Genomic DNA, 27,763 nt, shown 5'->3' with positions numbered 1-27,763 from the left:
CACAATCTTTTATGAACGGTGGTGGCTGGTGTAAGAGCTATAACATAGGTTGAGTAACACCACCAGTTTAGCCACAATTAGAAATAAGCTACATTGATGAAAACACATGATCATCCTGAGGTGATAGCCTCACTGAATTGGCTCAATGTGAGTTAAGTTGTAGTAGGACTCTTTTACATTCATGTACTATGATTATGGATGAATAGATTTTAGCTATTTAAAGCAGACGAATGTTATATCAAAGTTACAGCACAAAGAAACACGCAGAGGGTGTTGTTTTCATCCATTAAATGTTTCAACGCGTACTACGGAAAAAAGGAGAAGACTTCTAGTGTGCGCGCACATTCGCTCACTACAGCACAGCATAGCAACGTGAGCGCGCATCACTTCCTGTGCATGCTGGGCGCTTTCAACTCCGACAGGGAAACCGTTGGACTCGACAAAGTCATATAAATAGGCAGGAGTTACGGAATATCTGAGTGAATAGACCACCAAACCATCCGAGTTTAATCAGGTAAGTTCTAAAGTCTCATATCAAGATCTTTTTTCCTCATTTGGTCTTTGTTGAAGTGTACATTTTCCACCTTTTGGATGGTTAGTGAGTATGTGAGAAGCCCCAGTTGTGCTAGCCTGCTGTAGCTAACTGCACTGACTCTGTGACGGTGGGCTGCTCAGCATCGTTTCCTCTCAAGTTGAGGACTGAAGCAAAACCCCATGTTTATGGGGAAATGACTTTTTTTTTTCGTTTTACAGGCGCTCTAATAACACCAACATCATCAACCTCAGCGGCTATAGTGTGTCATTATATCCAGCTGTGACCGTTAAACACAATTATCACTACCTAACTGTCACGTAATCTATATCTTGATATTAATGCCTATTAGAGATCGACAGCTAGCGTTTATTAGATTATCGCTTAAATTTTTAAATGTTATAAGTTCTACTTGTATCAAATTTCTTAACGATCAATAAACTACGTAAAAAATATATTTTGACTATTATCATTTCTGTTGTTATTGATGGATATACAAGACTTTACAAGAACTAAAAATAAACAGTTGTATTTTTATTAACTAACGTTAAAGATTAATAAATACTGTAACAAATGTATTGCTCATTGTTAGTTTATGCATTAGCTAATGTTAACGAATGGGAACTTATTGTAAAGTGTTACCCAACACATTAAATAATTACCTGAGTACTTTTTGTTGTTTTGCTTTTTACTTTTACAACAAAATTTACCTCATACAACAAAACCTAAAGAACAGCAGAAAAAAACAAAACAAAAAAAAAACAGTAATTATCTAAAAATTATATTAGTCTATTCACATTATGAGTGTTGTTATATTATAGTCTAATGTCTGTAGATTTCCATCACTACAAAATATAATACATGCTTACGTTCAGTTTGTTTTATTTTTACTGTTGTCTGTGGCTACAGAATAAGATATAGCACTTTGTTTATCAGATTTGTTGATGTTATGATAAGCAACTTTTTAGTAAATAACCTTTTTTTTTTTTCTTCAGCATTTCGCTTAGTACTGGTGGACTGGTTCAATTGCATTTCTTCAGGTAAATCTGGTATTTGGTTTCTCACAATTGTGGAACATAATGTCACCCAATTTAAAGTAAAGACAGAAAAACAGGTTCTGCAGATCAGGTCCTATAAACATTAGTAACACTGGATAAGAAGATTGTCATCTGTTATGGGAATACTTGAAGAGGTTTTTTCATCAAGTGTGTTTTGTGTTTAAGAAAAAAAAAAAACCTGTTCTGGACAGTTTACCCTGACAGCTCTATTTCACCTTTTTACATTCAAATTCATAGTATTTTGCAATGCAGAAATGTTTTACACAAATTATTAGTTGATAGTTTGGCAGAACAGTTTAGGTAAATGTCACAGTGAGTTGTTAAAATTGGTCTGTTTAAACACTTCTTGGAAGGCATCGTGAAGAATGAAATGTCTTTAAGAGCTTTGAACTTCCTTATAGAGGAAGAGGTGATTTATACTGCGATAAGGAGGCTTACGAATTCATGATATTTGTGCTCCTCTGTAGGTGATTTATGAACTGCTTAAGGACTAGACAGGTTTGTTAGAAAGAAAGCCCTGTGTAATTTTTTTTTTTTTTTTTTTTTTAAATTTAGAAAAGATTTTTTTGTTTTGTTTCATCATGTAGGAACGCACGGTTGTTATTCACTGGTGAAAGCTGTTGTCTAGTCCTTTTTACTTCTTGCATACTTCAGCTATTCCTGATAATAAATAGCTGCGCTTTGTTTTCCTGTGTGAGACATGACTTTTTTTTTAATGGGTTGACGTTTTTATTCCCCCTGGATCTTATCACTTGGTTACAGATCCAAGCAGCAGGTTGTTCTGCTTGCTCTCTAGGCTTTGCTCTCCCTGTAGCTTTGTGGTGTATAGGTCACAAAGTAGGAACAGTGAAATCCAAAATGGGTCAGTGAAATATGTGTGGCTTTGCGTCAGCCGTTTCATTTTAAATTTTAAAAAGGTCAAACAAATTATATCTGTTGTTGAGAGTTAATAGTTAATTTCTGCTTTATACATTGACATTGGGGAGGAGTCAGAATGTTTGCTGGCTCTATTATAACATTCCAACTTTGGGGAAACCGTACAAGGATTTAGGTTTTGAAAACCTTTTTCTTATGTTCTTTTGTTCCTGAACTCGCTCACTATACTAGATATTTGGCATCTGTCAGTTGCTTATGTAACAAGGGAATTAATCAACCTGATGCATTTTAAGACTAGTTATCCCTAGTAGAGTTTGGTTTTGTGTACTTGCTGTCACCATGTAAAAGCTGTGCTGTGATTTATTTTTATTTTTTATGACGCTCATTCAATCACTGGATCATCAGATCCCGGTTTACTGAGTCACCGGAATGTTTTCTGCAAAGGCTTTCCAACTTGTTGCCTTCGCAGACAGTATATGGACATTAGGAAGTAGGGGTGTAACGGTATATATTTGTCCCGATTCTCGAACCGTCACGGTTCGGTGCATACAGTCAGATGACGAATACAGTCAGTCACAGGCGATCCACACTCCAATCCAGAAGGTGGCGCACGATAATGCATTGTAGCCTAAGCACTTTTAACCAGCATTAACCACCAATAATCGCAATAAGCTCTGTATTTTGTTAGTTTAGATGAGAAACAAAGTGACATCATTCAAATTCTGTCAATTTTATCATGAAATTCAAACCTTCATGCATTATGAAATTTCGTATAAATTCCATTATGTTGATTCCCCTCATTGTTTCCATGTAAGATATTAAAAGCAGCTTTAGTAAGCTGAGTAATATAGCTGAGGGAAAATATTTTCCTGGTACTCTTTCTGCGGGCACAAACTAAATCCTCTAGCACCACAAATGATTGTCTGCGTCACCATTATTCCCGCTGCCCTCCAGGAATCAGGATATTGATATTTTTTTTCCTTGATGCATTTGAACCCATAGCTTACGCAAACAACTCTGATGTTGTGTATTATTAAGGAAGATCCCATTTTCTGTTGCATCAAGTCTGTCTGGATTCGGCATGCTTAGCATTTACTTTCCCTTCAGGTTATGTGCAGTGATGTTATATAAATGCTCTGGATTTGACAGGGTGAAAGTTGTGACAGCCAAATGCCATAGTTCTTAAAGTGTGACCTCTTTCCCTTTAGTTGTTCTGATGTACTTTGAGCTCAGGCCTGTTTTTACACATGAAATTGTGAAACCATTTGTGCCCAGCCATGTCATTTTATACTATCTTAATTTATGATTAGCATTTTTTATTAATTTTTAAATTGTACTTTTGGATCTTGAATTTGATCAGGGAATCTTTGCTACGCACACATGGTATTCAGGGATTTCCTGCTGTGTTTTTTTATGCAAATAATTCAGGATATTGCATTAAACGTTCTGGATGTGGAAGCACCAGGATGCAAATTTCCAAAAGGCGCAGATGTTTTTTTTCCCCCTAAGGTAACATTATTTCAAATCACAGGGACAAATCAAAAAGAAAGGTATGAGATCATACAAGATGACAACACTACAGGGTCTTCCTTCCTTAATGGCTTTGAATTTAAAGTATTATTTCACTTTCATGATTATTTCATGATAATTTATTCACCCCCATGTCATCCAAGATGTTCATGTCTTTCTTTCTTCATTCAGTGGAAAAGAAATTAAGGTTTTTGAGGAAAACATTCCAGTATTTTTCTCCATATAGTGAACATCAGTGGGGACCAACGGGTTGAAGGTCCAAATTGCAGTTTCAATGCAGCTTTAAAGGGCTCTACACGATCCCAGCCGAGGAATAAGGGTCTTATCTACGGAAAGATCGGTCATTTTGTAAAAAAAATAAAAATGTATATACTTTTTAACCACAAATGCAACTCAATTTCTGTATACTAACAAATGCTTTCATCGTCACTAACAGTGCAAATGCGATATAACTAAAAGATTTGTTGAAAAGATCCTTTGAAACGTAATGTTATTTTTGTCCTGTTGAATCGCTATTCTCTGCGGAGGCAGCGTTTCACCTATTTATAGATAGGCACATTCCAGGATCAGTCGTATATCAGTCTTATATATCAAAAGCGCAAGGAAAAGTTGATTTCTCAATTCATGACCCCTTTAAAGAGGCAATAAACATGAGAAGTGCTAGTAATACAAAGTTTCAGCCATTGCTCAGGATAGCACAAGGTAGAATAGGGAGGGATTCAGAATTTATTGGGGATTTTAATGTACTAATGATGTATTATTTAAAAAAAAGTTTTTGGAAAAGAGACCTAAGCCTTTGGACATTCTGTTTTACTTGCCTGAAAAACAAACACCTGTAAAAACTAGAGCATTGGATGTCTGTTCTTGTATGTGTCCGTGTATTAATGACATTTGTTTTTAAGGTGTAGTTTGTTATTTTAAGACTTTTGTGACACAATCTCCGTTTTGTAGACGTGTTTGAAAAGTTCAGCCATTGTGAAGTTACATAATGGTGTTGTGTTGTGCTACATATTTGTATTGTACACTCTGTAGCTTACTGTACAGATGGTGTGTATTTGAGTGATCTTGTAGGCTTTAGAGGGACATGCTTTGCTATACATGGACAGATGTTGGTGAATTGGCTGATAGATTGACTGTTGACCTTGTGTGACAGTGAAGCAAGAGAAGAGAGATTGTTTTCTCTTAAGATTTGATTGACAGCGGGCTGCAGGATCCAGGGAATCCAATCTTCTCAAACTCCTTTGTTCTTACCGTTCTCATAATCTAACACATGGGATCCAGATGCTCGGTATAGCTCCAGCCGACGTTTCATTTGTCTCACTGACTTGGCTAAGAATTCTAATGCTTTGAAGCCTCTTGACTTTTATTCACTTTTCCTTTTTCTTATTAAACTTTCTGTCTTTTCGTACTTGTTGTAGCATGTTTAGTAATTATCTACGAATGTTCCTAAACAGATTGTTAATGCTCAAAATAGGGAATTTTTGTATTGATATTTACATATTTATACGTGAAAACAGCTAGCTTGTTGTTGTGATTATTACGTAATCACTTGATTTTTGTATTGATTATGTATATGTTGATATGATCTAGAGAGCTGGTTAGCCAATGCCAATGATACAATGCATCTTATTTGATACAGTGAAATTTCAGTAAATTATTACAATAATAAATACTTAAATTTCATTATTATATACAACATTTAATTTGCTACAGTAAAATAAAATGAGACAAAAATAAATATTTATAATATAAATTTATTTTAAAATAAGATTATACATGAACTAATATAAGAAATATATAAGGTTATATATGAAATTATTTTGCACAATTCACAGAATACATGAAACCAGAAAACATGCAGTTTCCATTGGCAAGTCCGTTGCTAGAATAGAATAGACTTTAAGCAGAATGACCACTTATGTTAAATTAGCCAATGAGGCACAGTTATTGGCTGATGGTAATGTAGTCTTGTTAGATGCTAGCGCAGATGCAATCTCATTATTCAGTCAAGCCTGACCATTGGTGCCTCATATAAGCCTCATGCAGTTCTTATTTTTTCTCTATGCTGTACTGCTGAGCAAAGCCACACGAGTCGCCACGGGCTGCGCAGCAGGAAAGATCTCTCAGTATATTTATGTTAATGAACTTTTTGTTTACCCATTCATCTCCTCCATTATACTGTGTTTGTCTATGTAGTGTATATAAATATAATATTAAAGCCCTTGGGCATGGTGCATTGTGCCTGACTCGTATAGACGCACGCTCGCTGCCGTGTGAGGGAGGAGAGTGAAAGGAATAAGATAAAAGATTGTGTGTCTTGGCTTGTGAAGATGGAGTTAGTCATGTCAGTGCTGTCCCTTTGAATCCAGAATGGAAGGAGGACAGGGGGACGTGCTCTGGCAGGGAAAGGACACAATATTCTCTTTCCATCTTCTTTATCCCATTTTAATATTGGTTATCCGTCCGTCTTTCTTCCTATCTCCATGTGGCTTAGTAAGACTGTTACTTTGTTCCAGTCCAGAGGTTACAGACATGCTACGCTTGACTACGCTTCCCAGAAGGCTTTTAGGTTTTCTTGAGAGCCTCTTATTTCTTTTTCTTTTTTTTGGGTATCATTAATGCTACAAAGATTATGAGATTTGAGTTGGCTTCAAATATGGTTATCTTGCCAGATTATGTCAGAGCATCACTTGAAGGTTATACACTGATGTTTAAAGCAATATTATGGTTATTTTCATTTAATGTGTACTATGTGCCACATCTGGTATATTGTCAAATACTAAAGACAAAAATGTTGCAGTTCATAAATGAATTGGAAACCTGTTTAGTAGTTGAATATCTAGTACCAAGAAATCATATTTTACTTTGCACTCTTGAATTGAAAATGAGAAAAAAGATGGCAATAAAACTTGAATCAGTATCATGAATCCTTCACTGAATAATTCAGCGGTTACTGAGTAAACATAATGAATCTCATTTACTGAACTGAAAATTAACATTATTAGTTATGTTAATCTCAAAATGAGGCATGTTTTGTGTACTTAATGTTCATGAACCCATATTGGGATGTATTAGTTATACAGTGGTTGGTTTTGGGTTGACCCCAATCTGACATATTTCTTAGAGACGCACAAAGATGTATCTACTCTTTGAAAAGGTATGAATTTAGAAGCAAGACTTCTTTAAGGGGGTTTATTGTATTTATGGTCTAAATATCAAAAATATCCTGAGCTTTTTTTATTTTTTATTTTTATTTTTTTAGAAATGATTGTCAGTGGTAATTATGGCGCAGATGTTGTTCATAGACATTAAGTAGAAACTAGAATAGAAAATAACCTTTTAATGTCCATTATAATGGGTGAGGTTGAGACAGATTGTGTGTGTTAGTCAGCACGGAGTCAAACCTTGTGCTCTCTGACTTCATTTACCATAGTGGAAAGTTGCCATTTATAGTATCCCAGCCAGCCTTTCCCTTATTTCTTCTCTATTTCGCTTCCTCTCCTTGATCTTCCTTTATCACATAGAGATGCATAAACCACCTCTCATTCTTCCTGAAAGCAGTGAATCCTTACCACAAGTGTGAGGGATCAGCTGAAGATGAGATTAGTAAGAGATGACTCTTCTCCACACACCGTCGCCTCATCTTCTCTTCGTGCCAATCCACCAATCCCTGCGCTATTCCCCAGATTAGGATTATCAGCCTGTGAGTGGTGGTTTTAATGAGCTGTAATTGATTTGTAGGCACAGATCCACCAGACTGTGTCAGGAAGATTAAATGAAGCTTGTTTGAAGCCCCAGGTCTCTTTTTCCAGCGAGTGATCCTGGTAGTGGTGGGACAGAATTCACAGCAGGGGTGATGTGGCTTTCGGGACCGATCTTATAGAGTTCCTGCCGTCCTGCTGAGGGTGTTTGCCTCCTTCCCCTTGGACAAGGCCTGTGTCTGGGAAGTCAGCCATGACCAAGTGCAGGCTTTATTCATCTAAACACATTTTAGAGGAGCGGAGGGGGGAGCGACACAAGCTGGTAGTGTTTGCTCTCCAACAGTTGTACATAGGGTCCAAAATAACTTTTTGCTACACCTGCCAATGAGGTGTGAGTTGAGGAAATTTACTGGCTATAAATATTTCCTACTAGCCTTAACCATTTTAACCATTATTATTATTATTATTATTATATAAATTACAGTTCAAAAAATTGGGCTAAGATTTGTTTTTGAAAATGTTTTGTTTTTAACGCTTCATTTATTTGATCAAAATTGCAGTCAAAACAGTAATATTTTGAGATATTACAATGTACAATAACTGCTATTTTAATATATTTCAAATATTTTATTTTTTCTGTGATGGTAAAACTGAATTTTTAGTCTTCTGTGTCACATGATCCTTCAGACATCATTCTAATATGCTGATTTTTGGTGTGGAAACCACTTTTTTTTTTTTTTTTTTTTTTTGCAACTATCAATGTCTTTACTATAATTTTTGATCAAATGACTGCATCCTTGTTGAAAAGTAGTGTTGTCACGGTACCAAAATTCCAGTAGTCGGTACCAATACCAGTAAAATTTTACGTTTCTCGGTAACCAATTTCAGTACCACAGGAAAATCTGTTGGAACTATTTTACTATTTTATTTAACTAGCCTATTTTTAAAAACATATTACATATGATGGCAATCATACATATAAATATTTGGAGCGTGTATGTATGTGTGTGTTTTTTTTATATATATATATATATATATATATATATATATATATGTGTGTATGTGAAATAAATTTTGAAATATAAAAAAATAAATAAACAAATGCTCAAACATCCATTTTGAAACAGACGTACTTGTTTATTTTAGCTATTCCTTCAGTGAAACGACACACTACAGCCTGTAAAACTATGAAATAAATATCAGTAAATAACAGTAACTTAAATAATAAGAAAGTGAAGTATTATTCTAAAAAACATTCGTTTTTATTTCCACACAAAGATGCGCTCTGCGCTTTGAGAGGGATGTGGGACACGAGCAGGAAAGAGACCATTTCTCGTTAAAAATATCTTTTTCTCCTGATGTTACAAGCAACTGACGCTTGTTGTAAAAGGTCTGAAGAGCGAGTTTTATCTTCAGACATTCAGGCTATGTTTGATTTTGCGCTGCCAGAGAAAGCATAACTAAATATCACCGGCGTGTGTAAAACACGCTATACAAATAAACTTGACGCGCCTTATAAAGTCTAATAACAAGCACAAACTGTGTTAAATAGAAAATGACGTGCAAGCAAAACGGTTTCTGCCCTACGGTGTTTTTTCTACTTTACCACAATAAAGAATGCGAATATAATAGGCCTAATTAAAAGCGAACCAAAGGAAGAAACGTTTATAATCCCCTTCGTGATTGAAGATTTGGGAAAAGATTCCATGTTCAGTGGAATAACTAATGGAATATTATTAAATTCTCTGCTAATCGGGTAAACAGATCGCGATTCGCAAAACAGAATACAAAGCTTAAATGTATGGACTCACATACCTCTCTCATTTAGCATGAACCAAAATGTTTCCATGGCTGTGATGTCACATTTAATTGCTAACCTATTAGCCTATTTCTTCTGTAAACAAAGCTTTGTGCTTCACTCGTGTCATATTCAAGTAAATACTGGCACAGCCCTATCAGTGGGTACCGAATATACCCGGATTCTCGGTACTACAGAAATGCTGGTATCGTCACATTTTCAAAATTTCAGTACCGACTTGATACCGAAGTACCGGTACTTTTGACAACACTAAATGAAAATATCAGTTTCTTTAAAAGGGTCATTGACGAATAAGGTTATTAAGTGTTAACAATGAGATTGTGTTTTTTATAATCAATTAACACTGCTTTTGTCGTTTTTTTTTTTTTTTTTTTTTTTTTTTTTTTTTAATAAGATGGACAAAATTTGTCACCAGAAAAGTCATTCGGTTTAACCAAAATGACAAAATTCGGTTTTACCGAATGACACTTTTGGTTATACCAAATGACTATATTTTCAAAAACTGCTACCAGGCTGATATCTAGCTAGCTAGCTAGCTAGTTAGCTTGCTATCTAGCTAACAAAAGAACAATCAAATATTTTATATTTAGTACAAGTTTTTAAAATATTCCACTATTTTCCACTATTTTGTTTTATAGTGGTTATACCGAATGACCTGATGTTTCGGGACATGCGTATGAGCAAGTGAAAACATGAATTTTTCAAATAGTTAAGAGAGAGTTAGTTACCTTGCTTCATGACCATTTGGTCCTTTGCAGGTGTCTGAATGATGGCACATCCTGTCACATGATACTGACCGCATGACTTGATCCAAAATTGTCACTTTATATTGGTTACTCCGTATGAGATCAAAGAAATTCATTTTTCCGGACATTCATTCTCATAACAAAGCAATGACTTCTACACATAATTTTAATACCATTTTGCACTAAGATTTTATAACATCATATATCAACAATTACATTTTAAGCTATTTTAATCACAAATGAAGTGGCTGTATTGGCCTTTGGACAGTTAAACCGAATGACCTTTTGATACTTCAAAATCTTTAAAATCCCTTTATATGTAGCAAAATATAATTAAAACCTTTTGGATTTGATAAAAGAGATCTAGTTGCACAACCTTACATACTTTGGATCATGTCATATCTTTTTTTTTTTTATTATTATTATTAAGGCCTTTGGACAAAAAAATGACCCGTCACGTCATTGACCCAAAAACAAAATTGTACCGACCCAGATCTTTTGAACTGTAGTGTATATTTTCTATGCTTATGACAGTGGTATTCTTTAGCTGTTTTCTTCGCATTTTAGTTGCAAAAAGCATTCCAGTGTCTCACTATTCATTAAAACAGCATTTTCACCAAAATGTCAAGACCCCTATAAGTTTTGTACCCTGATCATCCAGAAGCGTGAGTGAATTAGTATGCAGTATGAAGGCAAATAAACAAACTTAACATATTGAAAAGCCTCTGTTTTGGGTCACTCCTCATGTCTTCCTCTTTGTTTTTCAGACACTGACTCTTGTCATTGGACCAGCTGGCGTTGGACAGGGTGTTGGACCCTCCCCCTGCACGGCGACAGAATGAGACAATAGCTGGGGGTGTTGGATGTCATCCCTCCCCCCTCCTCTTTGTTTCCCCCTCCTACATATCTAAGACGCATATACATACATACATACTTAACAAAACAGTACCCTGGACCTCTGGGGGCCCCATGCTTTATTTTGTAGGGGCCATGAGACTTTTACAGGGCTGCTGCTGTTGAGAACCCTCTGGGAACAAAACAGTCCATTTCCTTCCAGCAAGTCAACGCGTCCTTCCAGTTCCTACGGCTTTGGTGGAGCTTGACGGAAGCTCAGTAGATCATTGAATCATGAAAACACCAGAGGACCACTGGGAGTTTCCATTTAAAGTTGTATATTAATAGGCTAAAGACTGCCAGTGAGCAAAGCAAATCTAATTCAACCTGCAGCAGGTCTGAATGTCTGTTAGAATAAATGATACCTCTCCTTAGCCATTTAATTCATCTGAAGTGCCTTATATTCCATTGAACTGTTGTTTACCTCTACTCCACATATCTGATCCAATCCTTGAAAAGATTAATTTGTTTACATCTCCAGGCCTTATAGCTTTCTGAGACATATCTGTTTTATTTGTTTCTTGTGTTTGCATGCATAAGAGTCACAGTCTGAAGTATCTGAGATACAAGGAATGAGACCACCGTAGAGTTCAGTTCCTCAAACTTATCAAACCTAAATTTATTCAGACTGTTCATCTGACTCTCAAACGTGGTGCACTACTTCCACTGAAAGGTTTCGTCACCATGTACACGCTGCAGTCCAAATGGCGTTACCTGATCATGTTCTTGGGCGTCCAGTTAGTGGTCATGGCTCTTCTTTCCAGAGAGGGCTACCAGAAAAGAGTGTCATATTTTTTCCGGATTTTCCGTAAGCCGGATTCTACGATGGGACATTCAGTCGGTGGACGCAACCACACGGATGTGTATGCCAACCTTTCCCTTTTAGGCCCTGCTGTTAGTAAAGAGGACATGCCCTACTGCCCCAAGCAGTCACCTCTGATTGGTGAGTTTGATGGCTCCTTCAATAGTGTATCAAGTTTCTGATCTCTCTCTATTGTGAATGCATCATATCAGTGTCGTAATAAAATGCCTGGGAGCTTCTTTCCGGTGTAACAGAATTTAAAAAAAAGAAAAAACCCAAAATGTAAATAAATAAAAAAGTAACGTAAATATACACACTATTTTATTTATTAAATTTTACATATTTATTTTCCTTTTTTAGGGGTTCAAGCACGTAGTGCTGAAACCCTATTGTAATTGTAAGGATTTTTATTATTTTTCTTCCGCTGTAAAACGAATCGTGCAGACCAAGCCGTAAGGCCTAGAGACTTGAAACTTGGCCAGATGATAGGTCTCAATTTGGGGAGAGGCTGACAGAGTATGACCCCAATCAGCCAATAGGTGGCGCTACTGCAATCAAAAGTTCAAAATCGCTCATAACTCATAGACCGTTTGTCCTAGACTTAAGTGTCTTATATCATTGTAATCCTTGGCTCAAGATAAACAAAACATATATCTCCGATTTTATTTCCGCCTGAGAAAAATGTCCACCATTTTGAATTTTGTCCAAAACCTACTTTTGCGAACTAGTACTAGGTTTTTTGCCTGATCGAAACCAGTGCAGAAATGTTCTCTGGAGTCTTAGTATCAATAATTTTCAAAAAAAAGTTGAAATTTCGATCCACGGTCGCAGCGTGGCGCCAAAACGTACGATGTGGTGGGAGCCACTTTTACCAAACTCGGAACACATGTGTATAGGCTCAATCTTTGGTCACAGTAAAAAAAAATCGCAACGATTGGACACTTGGTGGCGCTATAACATGGAAAAAAACTCAAAAACAGCTGTAACTACGCAACCGTTAGTCCGATCGACTTTGCATGCAGTGTCTTGGTCCAAGGGTGCATGATAGTCTATGAGCACATTGGCGTATCTCGAAAAACATGGCTGCCATCGGCCAATGAATTTTGAGCACCTATTAGACAAGGTTAACAGAGGCCAATCGGAACGAAACTCGGTGGGTATGTTCGACTCATGGTCCTAGAGGTCTGTAAGAATTTTGAAAGAAATCGGCCACTAGTTGGCACTAATGAGTTTTACGCCTCTGTAATCATGTGGTGTTTCACACATACATGCAATATTCATATCATTTGATAGATCTCTTCATGCTGAACAACTTTACCTCAAGAACCAATGCTGTCACTCAAATCGTTCATTAATTATTCGCGAATATGTGAAAAACCTACTTTTGCGAACTAGTCCTAGGTTTTTCGCCTGATCTGAACAAAACCAGTGCAGGACAATTCTCTGGACTCTCTAGATCAACAATTATAAAAAAAAAAAAAGTTGAACTTTACCCTTTGAGTCGCTATAACAGGGTCATTTAGAAAATGGGCGTGGCAAAATATACTCAAAAGCCTATAAATCGTAGACGAAAACTCAGAACTTCACGAAATTAAGTGAGCACATGCAGCATATGACTCTAAAGAAGCATGACAACTTTTATGGAGATCGGACCATAGATGTCGCTATAACTGTTAAAAAGCTTTAAAAAACATATTTTTAATGGTTTTGGCTGAAAATGTATATAACCTTGGGTGTGGTCAACTTATTTTCACGGGAGTCATGTCCTTAGACTCCTGAAACCTTGCCGAGTCCAACGATACCAGACTTGCCAGATTTCGGCTTATGGTTTGTGTAACGTTTTGATTTGCGCTTAAAAAAACTTTTGCGAATATCTTTGACACTGTTAGTCCGATCGAGACGAAACCAGCGTAGGAAACACCGAACCATAGCTCGTTACCTATATGTCAAAGCCCAAATGTCAAAATTTTGATAGGAAGTGGCAAAAAAATCCAGTCAAAGTCGCTCATGGGTCATTTTTTATGATCTCATATATATATATATATATATATATATATATATATATAAGTATCTATAACTTCAAAATGGAATGAGATATTTTCGCCAAAATTAACGCATATGTATGGGCACACACTGAGGACACCCCAAAAAGTGGTGGAGCTCGGGCAATAGGTGGCACTATAATACAAAACAAAACTGGAAGAATCTTTACAAAAAATTCAATAGTCAAAAGATATGGGAACCCTGTAAATAAATAAATATATCATCATGGATATCATGGCAAATCCAGGTTTAGCCCACTTTTACAATATCACCATTACCAAATTAACAAGATACTTTAAATACTGTCATCCATAAACCATAGTAATTTTTGCAAATACACATTCCAGTCATGCCACAGTTTTTCGGTGTAACTGGTAAAGTTACTTTGCAGTCTATTAGCTTGGGGCTCAGTATATAATTGTGTAAATCTACTATACGTGTTTCCTCCTTTTTAGAAATTATTAAAGGGTTAGTTCACCCAAAAATGAAATTTCTGTCATTAATTACTCACCCTCATGTCGTTCCACACCCATAAGACCTTTGTTCATCTTTGGAAAACAAATTAAGATATTTTCTGATGAAATCCATGGTTTTTTAACTCCCATAGAAAGCAACGTAATTACCGTCATTTAAAAACTTTGTTAAAATAGTCAACGTGACTACAGTGGTTCAACCTTAATGTTATGAAGCCACGAGAATACTTTTTATGTGCAAAAACAAAACAAACCTGCTGACGCAGGAGCCGGCCAATAAAGCGCTGGATGTAAACAGTGTAGCAGAACCAATGGGTGTGGAACGACATCAGGGTGAGTAATTAATGACAGAAATTTCATTTTTGGGTGAAGTAACCCTTTAAAGTGAAGTCAATCCTTCTTGTTCACACTCCTTTCTTATGTCCAGGTGGACCAATTCATGTCACTTTCCCCTCTCGGCTTAAGCTTGCCGAGGTTGAGAGGAAGAATCCGCTTGTTGTTCGTGGGGGGCGCTACAGGCCACCAAACTGTGAGGCACGTCATCGCACTGCAGTAATCATTCCCCACAGAAATAGGGAGCACCACCTCAAGTTCCTCCTCTACTATCTGCATCCCTTCCTACAGCGACAGCAGCTCAGCTATGGCATCTATGTCATTCACCAGGTGTGTCTGCAGTCTGTGATTATAGTTGTGATTTTATTTGGTGATGCAGAAAACACTTAAAGCAGAGGTGTCCAACCCCGCTCCTGGAAGGCTACCGTCCTGCAGATTTCAGTTCCAACCCTGCTCCAACACACCTGTCTGTAATTAGCGAGCAGCCCTGAACAAATCCCCTGGAAGGCAAGCCTTCAACCTTTAGCCAAAAAAGCGTAACAGCTAATGCTAACGCTCCGGCTGTGGCGGTACGCAGGAAAGAGAACCAGAGGCCATTACATGATAGGCTGAGAGGTGCCGCACGTGATTGAGTTAGCCGTTACGCTTTCTCCAATGGTAAGAGATACAGACCCTCTTATCTCCCTATAATATACAATCTCTGCCCTGAACACCATGATTAGCTGGTTCAGGTGTGTTTGATTTGGGTTGGACCTAAAATCTGCAGGGCGGTAGCCCTTCAGGACCAGGGTTGGACACCCCTGACTTAAAGGGATAGTTCACCAAAAAATGAAAATTCTGTCATCATTTACTCACCCTCAAGTAGTTCCAGACCTGTATGAATTTCTTTGTTTTGCTGAACACAAAGGAAGATATTTGAAAGAATGTCAGTAATCAAACAGATCCCGCCTCCCCCATTGATTTCCATATTATTTATTTTTCTTACTATGGAAGTAAATGGGAGATGAGATCTGTTTGGTTACTGACATTCTTCCAAATATCTTTGTGCTCAGCAGAACAAAGAAATTCATACAGGTTTGGAACTACTTCAGGGTGAGTAAATGATGACAGAATTTTCATTTCTGGGTGAACTGTCCCTTTAAACAATTGTTTTCCACAAAAAAAGTACTGTTCGTAAATATTCAAAATACAGTTCCATGACCAGCAAGAAATATTTACGGTCAATGGGTCATTGTGCTACTTTCAGCATTACATAATCTCTCAGTGAATTGACAAGTTTGCAAGTTTGTTCCTCATATTCATTTTGTTATTCAGGAAGTACGACAGTGTTCAGGAAGTACGAAAATGAAATGAAAAACTTCAGGCTTCATAGCTAAGTTGCTAATGGTAAATTTTCCAGAAATTGTTAATCACACTCTTCTGAAAAATGTCTGATCTTTTCTGTAGTAGACCATTTGTATCTTTCTGATTTGATTCCCCTAGTAAAAAAGTAATATATTTAAAATACATTTATATCATACTAAGTATTTAAATCTATTAACATATTTACTGACAAATTGCTTGAGACTTACTGATAAAAATTATAATTAAACTTTATTTGCAGCATTTCTTTATTGCACAATGCACATTTCTTAATATTAAGCCTAAAATGTGTTTTAATGTCACTTTTGATAAGGACTGTATGATTTTTGAATAAAATCTGTCTTTAAATGCAAGATATTTAAAGTGTACCTAAAGTATACTTGCAGTAGTTCCACTTTAGCACAAACAAACATACTTCAGTATATCTTTATTTATACATCAGCACTACTTGCGCAAAATTAAAGTGCATCAAGTACAAAATTAGTTGTTCCAATTTAGTAGACTTTAAGTATACCAGTTTAGTATACCAAAAATGCTACCAAAAGGTATTTTTAATAAGTACATAATACGTAAATGTATTTGTAGTATACTTAGCATGAAATAAATGTATTTCAAATACATTTTAGTAAATTTATTTTTCACTAGGGTCCTTCACATCAACAAAGGTCAGACCTTAATTTAAGCCATACATTGTTTTTATTTGGTTACCAAAGGAAATTTTTATTCTCATTTGGCACCTGCCGAGTGTTCATTTTAGACCGTGCTCTCAGTTTTACATGTTGTATAAAGATGTATGTGTTGCTTGGTTACATGTCAGATATGCAGCTCTATTATAATACAACTCAACTGTGCCTCCTGCAGTTTCCTGTAAGAGCCAGTTGTAATCACTTTATCCTGTTATAGCTGTCGATCTAGATGCAAACCTGTACAACTCACTCTGACGGGTCAATCGCTGGTCATCTTTTGCTCTCCCCCTGCTGATCTCCCATTTTAGTGAACAACAATGATCCTAATACAACAGTGTGCCAGATTCAGACCTGTTTCCCTGGGCTACATTGTCTGGATTTATTATTGTTGGTTTCCTAGGTTAATACAGTTTTATGTAGGATTATAGATGTACGGCATGAAATGTTTGAATTGTTTTTGCTCCCGACCTGAGAGGCTCAATGAGATTGAAATCCCATTTGCGCTAGTTGAGTTGAACTTTTATTTAGTCACAGGTTTTGTGCGGTTGTAGACTTTTTTTTTTTTTTTTTTTTTTTTTTTTTAAATAAAGAAATTAATACTTTTATTCAGAAAGGATGAATTCAATTGATCAAAAGTGACAGAAAAGACTTTCACATTGTTACAAAAAAAATCAATTTCAAATAATTACTGTTCATAAGACTACAAAACAATGGATTACCATCAGAAGAAAATAATCTCCTTGCGTATGTTTCTGACTTTGATATTTCCACCTCACATCAAGAGGGCAAGGATTAGACCGTAATCCTTATTAATCTCTTCTCTGAAAATCCTGACCACATTATAGATTCAGTCCATTTTTTTTCTGCTGCGTCTGTACAGTATATCTTATCATTATAATTTGTTCAATAACAATGACGCTCTTTGTGTGTAGGCTGGTAATTACACCTTTAACCGAGCAAAGCTGATGAACGTGGGATTTCGTGAGGCCATGAGGGAGGAGGATTGGGACTGTCTCTTCTTTCATGATGTAGACCTTATTCCCGAAGACGACCGTAACACCTACGTCTGCGACGCTCACCCCAAACACGCCGCCATTGCCATGGACAAATTTGGCTACAAGTCAGTGTTCAGCTGCATTTCATTTGACTTCATTTGCCTGTATTCTGCTTCGACACCTGCACATATAGATTATGTACATGTATATGATTTACTATCAGATCAATTTACAGCACATGTATTTGTGGAATAAATAAGAATTTCTGGAATATGACTCTTACCATTTTATGTACGTTAAAATTAAATATTTAAATAATAATAAATAAATAATATATTTTATTGGATTCTCACACAAAATGTATATATTAAAAGCAGCAAAAATAATTGATATAGTTTTACTGTGACTTTTAAAACAACAAAAAAACCCTAAAATAATAATAAATACTCATAAAACACTAATCAATATGTCACTTTACTAAACCAAATAAATACATTTATAGTGTTTTTGTCCATTTCTCCTTCCTGTGATCACTCAGACTGCCTTATAAGATGTATTTTGGAGGAGTGTCAGCTCTGACCCCTGATCAGTACCTCAAGATGAATGGTTTTCCAAACAATTACTGGGGCTGGGGTGGTGAGGACGACGATATCGGCGTCAGGTGAGTGTTTGAGTGTGTTTATTTGCTTTGGTGGTTTGAGTGTGTGCACAGATGCATTGTGTGTGTGTGTGTGTGTGTGTGTGTGTGTGTGTGTGTGTGTGTGTGTGTGTGTGTACATTAATGGAGTGGTCTGTGTGGGAGGAGATCTATCCTTGTGATGCAGCTGGCCGTGAACCACCTGTCTTTCAAGTTCAAAGCTTGAGTGTCCACATCTGATGATGTGTTGCTGTCTGCTTTATAGGGGTGGATTGTGTGATCTGATGTTTTTTAAAACTATGAGTCATGGCTCACCAGCTCAGCCACTTTGCAAACGAACAAATATTATTATACTGTACATTCACACATTCGCAGGATGTGTGATGTCAAAAGGAATCGTAGTTGATCCATGATCTGTACGGACCAGACCCCATGGTTTTATTCCCAGATTAATTGCAAAGTTTAACCATCAGAGAGTGAAAGTTTTTAAGTCCTGTCAGTTCCAATATTCAAGCGAGTTTAAAGCATTCAAGCACAAGAAGATGCAAAAAAGAACTTAATTCAGAACACTCACACTGTTTTCTGTGTGCACACCAGAGCCACGCAAACACCAAATTCAGTTCTCTTTCTCGTCTTTTTGTGCCTGAATGGATACATATGCCACAAAATTGTCAAAATGCCCGTCTCGGCAAGTATCCTCATCGCTTATGTTTTAAGTGAACGTAAACAGTTGAGAAAGAAAACTGATACATATTATATTGGATATGTGCATTAGCTCTTAAAGTGACAGCAGCTTAACATTCCTGCTGCCGTTAGGGTTAGTGTCAACAGCAAAAGAAAAATCACTCTTTTGTGCTTTAAAGGTGACCTATTATGCAAAAATCACTTTTGCATAGTGTTTGGAGATAAATGTGTGTACACAACCACCCTATAATGATAAAAATCCAACCACTCATTTTTTCATAAGCAGTCAAATCATAAGCAGTCTCAGAACAAGCCGTTTCCAGATCCCTGACAGTGTGACGTCACTTTAGCCACAGGCCCCACCCACGAATGTTGACAGACACTGCCGTTTTAACATAGAAACGCCCTTAGCGAGTTCACAGCGAGTTCACGCAGTCCGCCATTGCTGCACTGACAAGAACGTCTCCCAAGTGTTTTAGGTGTTCTGTAGCTGGATGGATTAATCCACATAGCTCTCACCATTTACTCCGTAAATCTGAGCCGCTGAAGACGAGGTGGATTAATTTTGTTTTCCAAGAAAATGCTCCCTCAGATCTACCGAAATTCGTTTATGTCTGCGCAAATCATTTCATATTGGACTGCTTTGTGAGTGAATGTCAATACAAAGGGACAATACAAAACAGAGGTTGTGCTAAAAATGTGCTACTCAAGGATATATAAGTACAAACTGTTCGTGATCCAGCTTAAGCTGTAATTACAGTCTCCAGAGTGATACTGGATACGGCAGTAATGAAGGTGAGAGCACTTTATTACAGTTCATCGGAGTTGATTTACGGATATAAAGTTGACCAGTTTATTAAGCACCAACCGAAAAGGCATAAGGTCTTTATATATTTGTTTACTGTTAGTTGTAATGAGTGTTTCTGTGTAATTCGCTGTGTATGTTGATGATAATGCAAGGGAGAGAGAGAGTTTATGGATAATATTTTAATGCACACTTGCACTGTGTTTTATTAAGCTCTTACAGTGATTTTCTAGAGTGAAAACGGACGCTTCTTATTTTGTGTGAAGTACAATAAACATCATAAAACTCATCTGTAAAGTTTTGGCCATCATTCAGACGGTACAACAGGCTTGTACTAATATAGTGGATAAAAACAGGAAGACAATATAAGTTATAACCGTAATTAAACTAAACTATACCTGTTCTATCTCCATGCAGCTTATATTCGCAGTTTCTGACATTATAGTGTGTCCTGACTGAATCCTGACACGGGAGAACGAGCTCTTAAAGCTCCGCCCTCTTAGGCCGAGTGCAGCAGCTCATTTGCATTTAAAGGGCCCACACTGAAACGGCGTGTTTTTGGTCAACCACAAAAAGTGGCAATTTTATAACATGCTATGAAAAATTATCTGTTGGGTATTTTGAGCTAAAACTTCTCATACACACTCTGGGGACAACAGAGACTTATTTTACATCTTGTAAAATGGGGTATAATAGGTCCCCTTTAACAAAGATTATTCATATTTAATTCATAGTTATATTTTATATTTATTAAGTATTATTAATTATACTATTATTTAATTATATTTAATTTATGCAGTGTTATTTTACATTTGGCAGTTTCTGTACCTGAATACTGTTAGACTTACCTGAAAAACATAAAGCCCTGTTTATTTCATTTATATCTTTGCTCTATTCTGTTGTATTTATCCATGCTTGTAATATATTTATTATTTTCTGTGCAGAAGCACTCAAATCACCAGTCATTCTAGAATTAATAATTCTTTCCAAATACAGCTATTCAGGTCATCTGGTGAATTGATTTCATATCACAGCATATATCGTAGAAAAACAATATATAACAATGTCCATTTTTTCCAATATCGTGCAGCCCTAAAAGTCATATAACCATAGTTTTTAACTCAAAAAGCAAAGTCTGACTTAGAATGTTGGCTTGAAAAAGTTTTTAAAAAGTTTGGAAAAAAGTTTAAAAAGCTTTAAAGTTTGAAGATTTAAATGTTTTAAATGCCACTTATAGAATTTTAGTTTATATACACTACTGTTCCAAAGTTTGGGATCAGTAAAATTTTTTTAATGTTTTTGAAATAAGTCTCTTCACTAAAGGTCTATTTGTTCAAAATACAGTAAAAATAGTGGAATAGTATTACAGTTTAAACTACTGTTTTCTATTTTAATATATTTTAAAATGTAATTTATTCCTGTTAAATTTTCAGCATTACTCCAGTGTTCAGTGTCACATGATCCTTCAGAAATCATTCTAATATGCTGATTTGGTGCTCAAGAAACATTTCTAATTATTATGTTGAAAACAGTTGTGCTGCTTAATATTTTTGGGGAAACTGTTATATATTTTGTCAGGATTAAAAAGAACAGTGTTTATTTGAAATAAAAATCTTTTTTTTAACATTATAAATGCCTTTACTGTCACTTTTGATAAATTCAATGCATCCTTGCTGAATAAAAGTATTCATTTCTTTCAAAAAGAAATATTACTGACCCTAAGCTTTTGAACAGTAGTGCATTTCATCACATTTAGTAAATTAACTTTTGTGGACCAGAGTGGAAGAACTCGTTTCCCAGAATGTATCATCTGTGTTGAATTTCTTTGAATAAAAAGTCCTCTTTCCTGCCATTCTGATTCCTGAGGGTGTGGCCCACTCAATGAAATTCACACTCATGAATTGAATGGGAACGAGTTACTCAATCCTGAGTGTCTCCTTCTGCTTTTTTGCACACTGTCTAACATTCTTCATCTTCTCAGGGTCTCTCTTGGAGGAATGCTGATCAGTCGTCCATCTCTAAAAGTGGGCCGATATAAAATGATCAAACACAAGCATGACAAAGGCAATGAAGAGAATCCAAAAAGGTAGAATCACATTACAACCATCTGATAAATGCACAACAACCATTGACAAGATGCCTTTCAACGTCTTTCTGTAGTCCTCCTTTGCAAAATTTGCACATTCTAAAGGTGTGGTCACATTAATGAAATTTCGATCAACAATGCTTCATTGGCTGTCGTTAATAGTGTGATATGAAGCAACCAGCTTCAAGCAGCTTTCTATTGGTCAACGTTGAAATCTTTTTTTGGAAATATTTCGCCCTCACTCAAAATTCCCATTCGCATGCATTCCTATTGTAATGACTGCATTTCGCCCACAAAAAAATGTGACTGCACCTTAACACATTTTCGCTTTAAAACGATGACATCATCTCCTAGTACTTCCTCTGTTCAAGCTGTTTGCTCTCATGCAGGTTTAACATGTTGGCTAAGACCCGGCACACATGGAAAAATGATGGTATGAATACGGTGGAATATGAGATCGTGTCCCGGGATTATCAACCTCTTTACACCAACATTACGGTCAACATCGGCACCGAGGCAGGGCTGCACCCGACCAAAAAAAAGAGGCACAAGTCCTAGCGCCAATGCCGCACTGCCTGCAGACCACTCGCCCACATGCACATGGCCAGTGAATTCACGGGACATCATGCCTTTACTGCACCACAGACTTTTCTGCTGTAATGGTGGACCCATCTAGTGGTACCATGATTCTCTGCCCTTTCTCTCTCTCTCTCTCTCTCTCTATTTCTTTCTCCAAAGTTTGACATTTTGATCCTGTGCTCACTGGTTCACGTTATCAGTCAGGATGCTGCAGAAACTTCATTAACTGGTCCATATACTGACCGCTTCGCAGAATCCGTAACGAACCACTCTGCAGGAAGGATGTGTTTCCTGACGGACAGACTGTTCATACATCCTCTGTGCCAGTGGGCACCATTTTAAAAACCTCTGTTGCCTTAGAGTCAAGCTGCAATCTCTCTTTACATTTCTTTCATGACGATTGAAACGTAGGTTCGGCCTCTTGTAGTAGGGTGAGGACGAGGGTAAAATTCGTTTAATGCCATGTGATGGAAATAGTGAAGCAGGCCGATATACTGCATAAGCAACATTGTTGTCGCACTACTCTGTGAGTCTGGTGCATTTCCTGTTCAGTAAATTAGTACTTAACAACTTGATTATGTACTGTATTGTTATCCAGGCAGGTGGAGTGATATTTTGTTATATCTTTCATTTCAAGTAACGCACTCAGAACTGGCCTCTTTGGTAGTAATAACCACTCTACATATACTGATGTTCTCCTTTTTGCCTTTGGTCGTCTTAGTAATAATGTTGGCTTTTATAATCAACGCGCTGCCTCTCATTTTCATGAATTACTCAACACATTGTATTTTATCTGCATATTTTTATTTTATATGATTGGTTGGCTGTGTCCGGTTTTGTCATTTGCTTTGGATTAGTAATAGGGTTGTTGAATGTAGCTGTATTCCTCTTCTTGGTGAGAGAATGTCACGTCATTACAGAGTGCATCATGTTGTTTCCGTTCGGGTTGGCTTCGTGAAGAGTGCGTGCTTCTTCAACCCATGTTTCCATTTGTCCAACATTTATTCAAAGAATTTGCCTAGAAATGCCTAGAATCCTTGTTACTCGAAAGGTTTTAGAAAGTCTCATTTATGAAACACAAGTGTAAATTATTCGTACAACCATTCATAATTGTCCCATTGAATAAAATGCACTAATTTTTGTAAAAAAAAACATTCTAATGTAAATTGGTGTAATGAATCGAATGCTTTAACAACTGTAAAATCATTATGTAAATTGTTGCATTGAATTGAATGCGCTAACGTTCTTAACCATTTTTACATAAATTTTTCCTTGAATCAAATGCACAAATTTTTGTGGAACCATTCTTACCTAAACTGCTACGTTACGTTAAATGCGCAAATGTCCGTAACTATTCTTGCGTAAATTTGTAAAACTATTCTATGGAGCCCCGCACATGACATGCAGGAAATAAATAGTAGGCTAAATCGTGCGCACGATTTACTAATTCGTTCCCTTGGTTTACTAAATTGTGTGCACGATTTAATATTTCGTTCCCTCAATTTATAAATCATGCGCATGATTTATGAATCTAGGGAACGAAATAGCAAATTGTATGCGCGATTTAGCAAATCGGGTGAATGAAAAAGTAAATTTTGCGCACAATTCAACAAATTGCGGTAACAAATTAGAATTATTGTGCGCCCGATTTACTTTTTTTCTTGATGTCATGTGCGGGGCTCCATACTATTCATATGTAAATTGGTGTAACGAATTGAATGCGCCAACAATCGTGAAATCATTGTACATTTTTGCATTAAATGTGTTAAAATTCATAAACCATTCTTTTGTTACATTGAATTGAATGCGTGAAAACCATTGTTGTGTAAATTATCGCGTTCAATCAAATGCGTTAATATTTGTTAAACCATTCTTACGTAAATTGTTGCATTTAAAATTTAATACATAAATGTTTGTAAAACCATTTTTACATAAATTGTTGCATTGAATCGTATGCGCTATCAATCATAAAACCATTCCTATGTAAACTAGCCCCTTGAATTGCATGTGCTAATGTTCACATTCAATGCAACCGAACAATTTACACATTGGTTGTTCTGCTTGTTCATGAATGAGACCCATTATTGGCATAATCTGAAAAAAGAAAAGAAAAAAATGTTTTTGTGTTTCCCGTATTTCATATTTAAAGACTGAATCCTGGCCTTCATAGGCAAACGATAACCTTGTTTTTGCCATGCCTTGTCTTTGTCTAACCTCTAAACGTCTTCTGCATTGTTTAGTCTCACGGTGAAACCAGACACTGTGATGGTCCAAACACAGATGTTTCAGACTGAAGGCACACTAGCATTTCAGATGTGTGTTTGTGAGACTGAGAGAACTTGATCATACATTGTTTTCTGATTGCTGCTGTTCTCTGTGTGAATGGTGGAGGTATTGCTCCTTTCTTTACTAGTGTGTATGCTGTTGGAAGCTTGTGATGGGGCATTTGAAAAAATATAGTGTTGGGTCATTGAAAGGGGTCATTGAAAGAAGTCATTGAGGCAGAGATACCAAAAAATCATATCATCTTTTTTTTTTTTTTTTTTTTTTTTAACAAGCATGTTTTTTTGTTGAACAGTAAGTCTTTTTCTTAATTACACAAGGTTAAGGTGGCCATTAATGGTCAGGTTAATTAAATCTGTCCCTTACCCAAGTCTGTTGGCTCATGTAGAAAATCACTTGAGTGTAATGACTGTAAACTCTTTTGTTTTGAGTTATTTTGGGATGTAATGGGTCACTCAAGATGTTTATTCTTCACATTGAGAATTTATATTTGATAGCTATTCAGATCATCATCATAGAAGGTACTTTGAAAATCCTCATCCATAAATGATATAGTTTGATATGTACAGATGACAGGCTGCACACTACTCAGGTGGGGTGATGGATCAGATGTTTCTAAATGTGCCTTACTTGGGCGTCAGTAATCTTGAGTTCTTCAGTGGGCAGTGCTCTGAGCGCGGGGCATTTGTTTCTCTTTAAGAAGTCTGCACACTACTCAGCGGCCTTATGATGATTTAATAAAACAAATGTTAATGTACTAAATGTCTCATGTGTTTTGTGACTGGTGTGTTTTAGAGATTTGTGCAATTCTAATTGATGTTTTTAATGACAGACATTTTTAAAAGATTGATTAAACTGCTGCCATAAACTCTTTACAACCCTCATAAAAAGAATAGAGTTAGATGATGATCTTAAAGGGTTAGTTCACCCAAAAATGAAAATTCTGTCATTAATTACTCATCCCCTTAAGACCTTCGTTCATCTTCATAACACAAATTAAGATATTTTTGTTGAAATCCGAGAGGTTTCTGATCTCCCTGTACACAGCAATGTCATTCCAAATTTCAAGCCCCAAAAAGGTAGCAAAGACATTGTTAAAATAGTCCATGTGACTACAGTGGTTCAACCTTAATTTTATGAAGCGTCGAGAACAGTGCAGCGCTTACAGGTTCTACGTCAGATCACTGACTCATTATTGACCGGCTTCTGCATCAGCATCAGCATCGACCAATAATGAGCCGGATGTAGAATGAGTTCTGATGTAGAACCTAGAAGTGCTGCACTGTGTTTACTACGTCAACAGCGTAGGAGACCGACAGGGAAGAGAAGAAATTGTTGAATAAAGTTATTTTTTTGTTTTTGCACACAAAGTATTCTCGTCGCTTCATAACATTAAGGTTGAACCACTGTAGTCACATGGACTATTTTAATGATGTCTTTACTACTTTTCTGGGCCTTGAAATTTGGAATTTACACATTGTTGTGTATAGGGAGATCAGAAACCTCTCGGATTTCATCAAAATATATTGATTTCCGAAGATGAACAAAGGTCTTACGGGTTTGGAACGACATGAGGGTGAGTAATCTTGGGTTAACCTTCTTTGCTTATTTATGAGGTCAGCAGCATTGAATGGACAAGTACCACATGTGATGTTTTATCCACTTGTGATTTGTGGAAATGTTGCCACAGATCCAAATATGAAAGGCTTCAGTAAACACTTGCCATAATTGTTCAACAGCTTTTTCCTGCAGACACAAATTATTCTTTAATTAAGAATAATCAATTCTAGTTTGACAGCTTTATGAATGCATGTATGTTAAATGTATGTTATTGTGAGATTGACCCATCTGTTCATTTTTTTGTGTTCATAATATTTAAACAATGCCTGATGAATAAAACCAAGCCCCATCCTGTTTTTCTTTTTTGATAATCACAGTATTAAAGATTTTCTTTAGCTACTTCTGTTTCATCATGTCTTTGTTCATTTCTACATTTACGAATACATTTTACAGTTTCGTCTGTTAATGTAACAAACAATTGAATTTTTATTAACATTAATAAGTGCTGTAAAAAATATATTGCTCATTGTTGAAGGGTTAGTTCACCCAAAAACCACTGATTCAAAACAAAAGATGTGAAACGAAGTCGCTATTTTGTTATTTTTGGTGCACAAAAAGTATTCTCGTCGCTTTATAACATTAAAGGGTTAGTTCACCCAAAAATGAAAATTCTGTCATTTATTACTCACGCTCGTGCCGTTCCACACCCATAAGACCTTCGTTAATCTTCGGAACGCAAATTGAGATATTTTTGTTTAAATCCGATGGCTCCGTGAGGCCTACATAGGGAGCAATGACATTTCCTCTCTCAAGATCCATAAAGGTACTAAAAACATATTTAAATCAGTTCATGTGAGTACAGTGGTTCATATTAATATTATAAAGCGACTAGAATATTTTTGGTGCGCCAAAAAAAAAAAAAAAACGAATTATTTAGTGTTGGCCGATTTCAAAACACTGCTTCATGAAGCTTCGGAGCGTTATGAATCAGCGTGTCGAATCCGCAGTTCGGAGCGCCAAAGTCACGTGATTTCAGCAGTTTGGCGGTTTGACACGCGATCCGAATCATGATTCGACACGCTGATTCATTACGCTCCGAATCTTCCTGAAGCAGTGTTTTGAAATCGGCCATCACTAAATAAGATGTAGCCTATTTTTTTTTTTTTTTTGGCGCACCAAAAATATTCTCGTCGCTTTATAATATTAATATTGAACCACTGTATTCACATGAACTGATTTAAATATGTTTTTAGTACATTAATGGATCTTGAGAGAGGAA

At 36.4% G+C, this 27,763-nt stretch overlaps 1 protein-coding gene across 2 annotated transcripts; it reads left to right on the top strand.

Annotated features, from left to right (window-relative positions):
- Nucleotides 1-355: 355 nt before the first annotated feature.
- On the top strand, nt 356-26,883 carry si:dkey-199f5.8 (beta-1,4-galactosyltransferase 3). 2 transcript variants are annotated; one of them, XM_051864742.1, is made up of 8 exons: nt 372-514; nt 1,528-1,572; nt 11,030-12,099; nt 14,902-15,137; nt 17,788-17,975; nt 18,389-18,511; nt 21,958-22,062; nt 22,452-26,883. In XM_051864742.1, exons 3-8 carry the CDS (start codon nt 11,841-11,843, stop codon nt 22,618-22,620), a joined length of 1,080 nt encoding a protein of 359 aa, XP_051720702.1. In that variant the 5' UTR covers nt 372-514; nt 1,528-1,572; nt 11,030-11,840; the 3' UTR covers nt 22,621-26,883. The 2 variants fall into 2 exon arrangements, with proteins under 2 accessions (XP_051720701.1, XP_051720702.1); XM_051864741.1 differs by lacking the exon at nt 1,528-1,572 and having other exon boundaries at nt 356-514.
- The last annotated feature ends 880 nt before the right edge of the window (nt 26,884-27,763 follow it).

This window comes from Ctenopharyngodon idella, chromosome 16 (genome assembly GCF_019924925.1).
Source record: "Ctenopharyngodon idella isolate HZGC_01 chromosome 16, HZGC01, whole genome shotgun sequence".
Lineage (NCBI taxonomy): Eukaryota > Metazoa > Chordata > Actinopteri > Cypriniformes > Xenocyprididae > Ctenopharyngodon > Ctenopharyngodon idella.
This window is presented reverse-complemented; position numbering and strand designations above follow the sequence as displayed.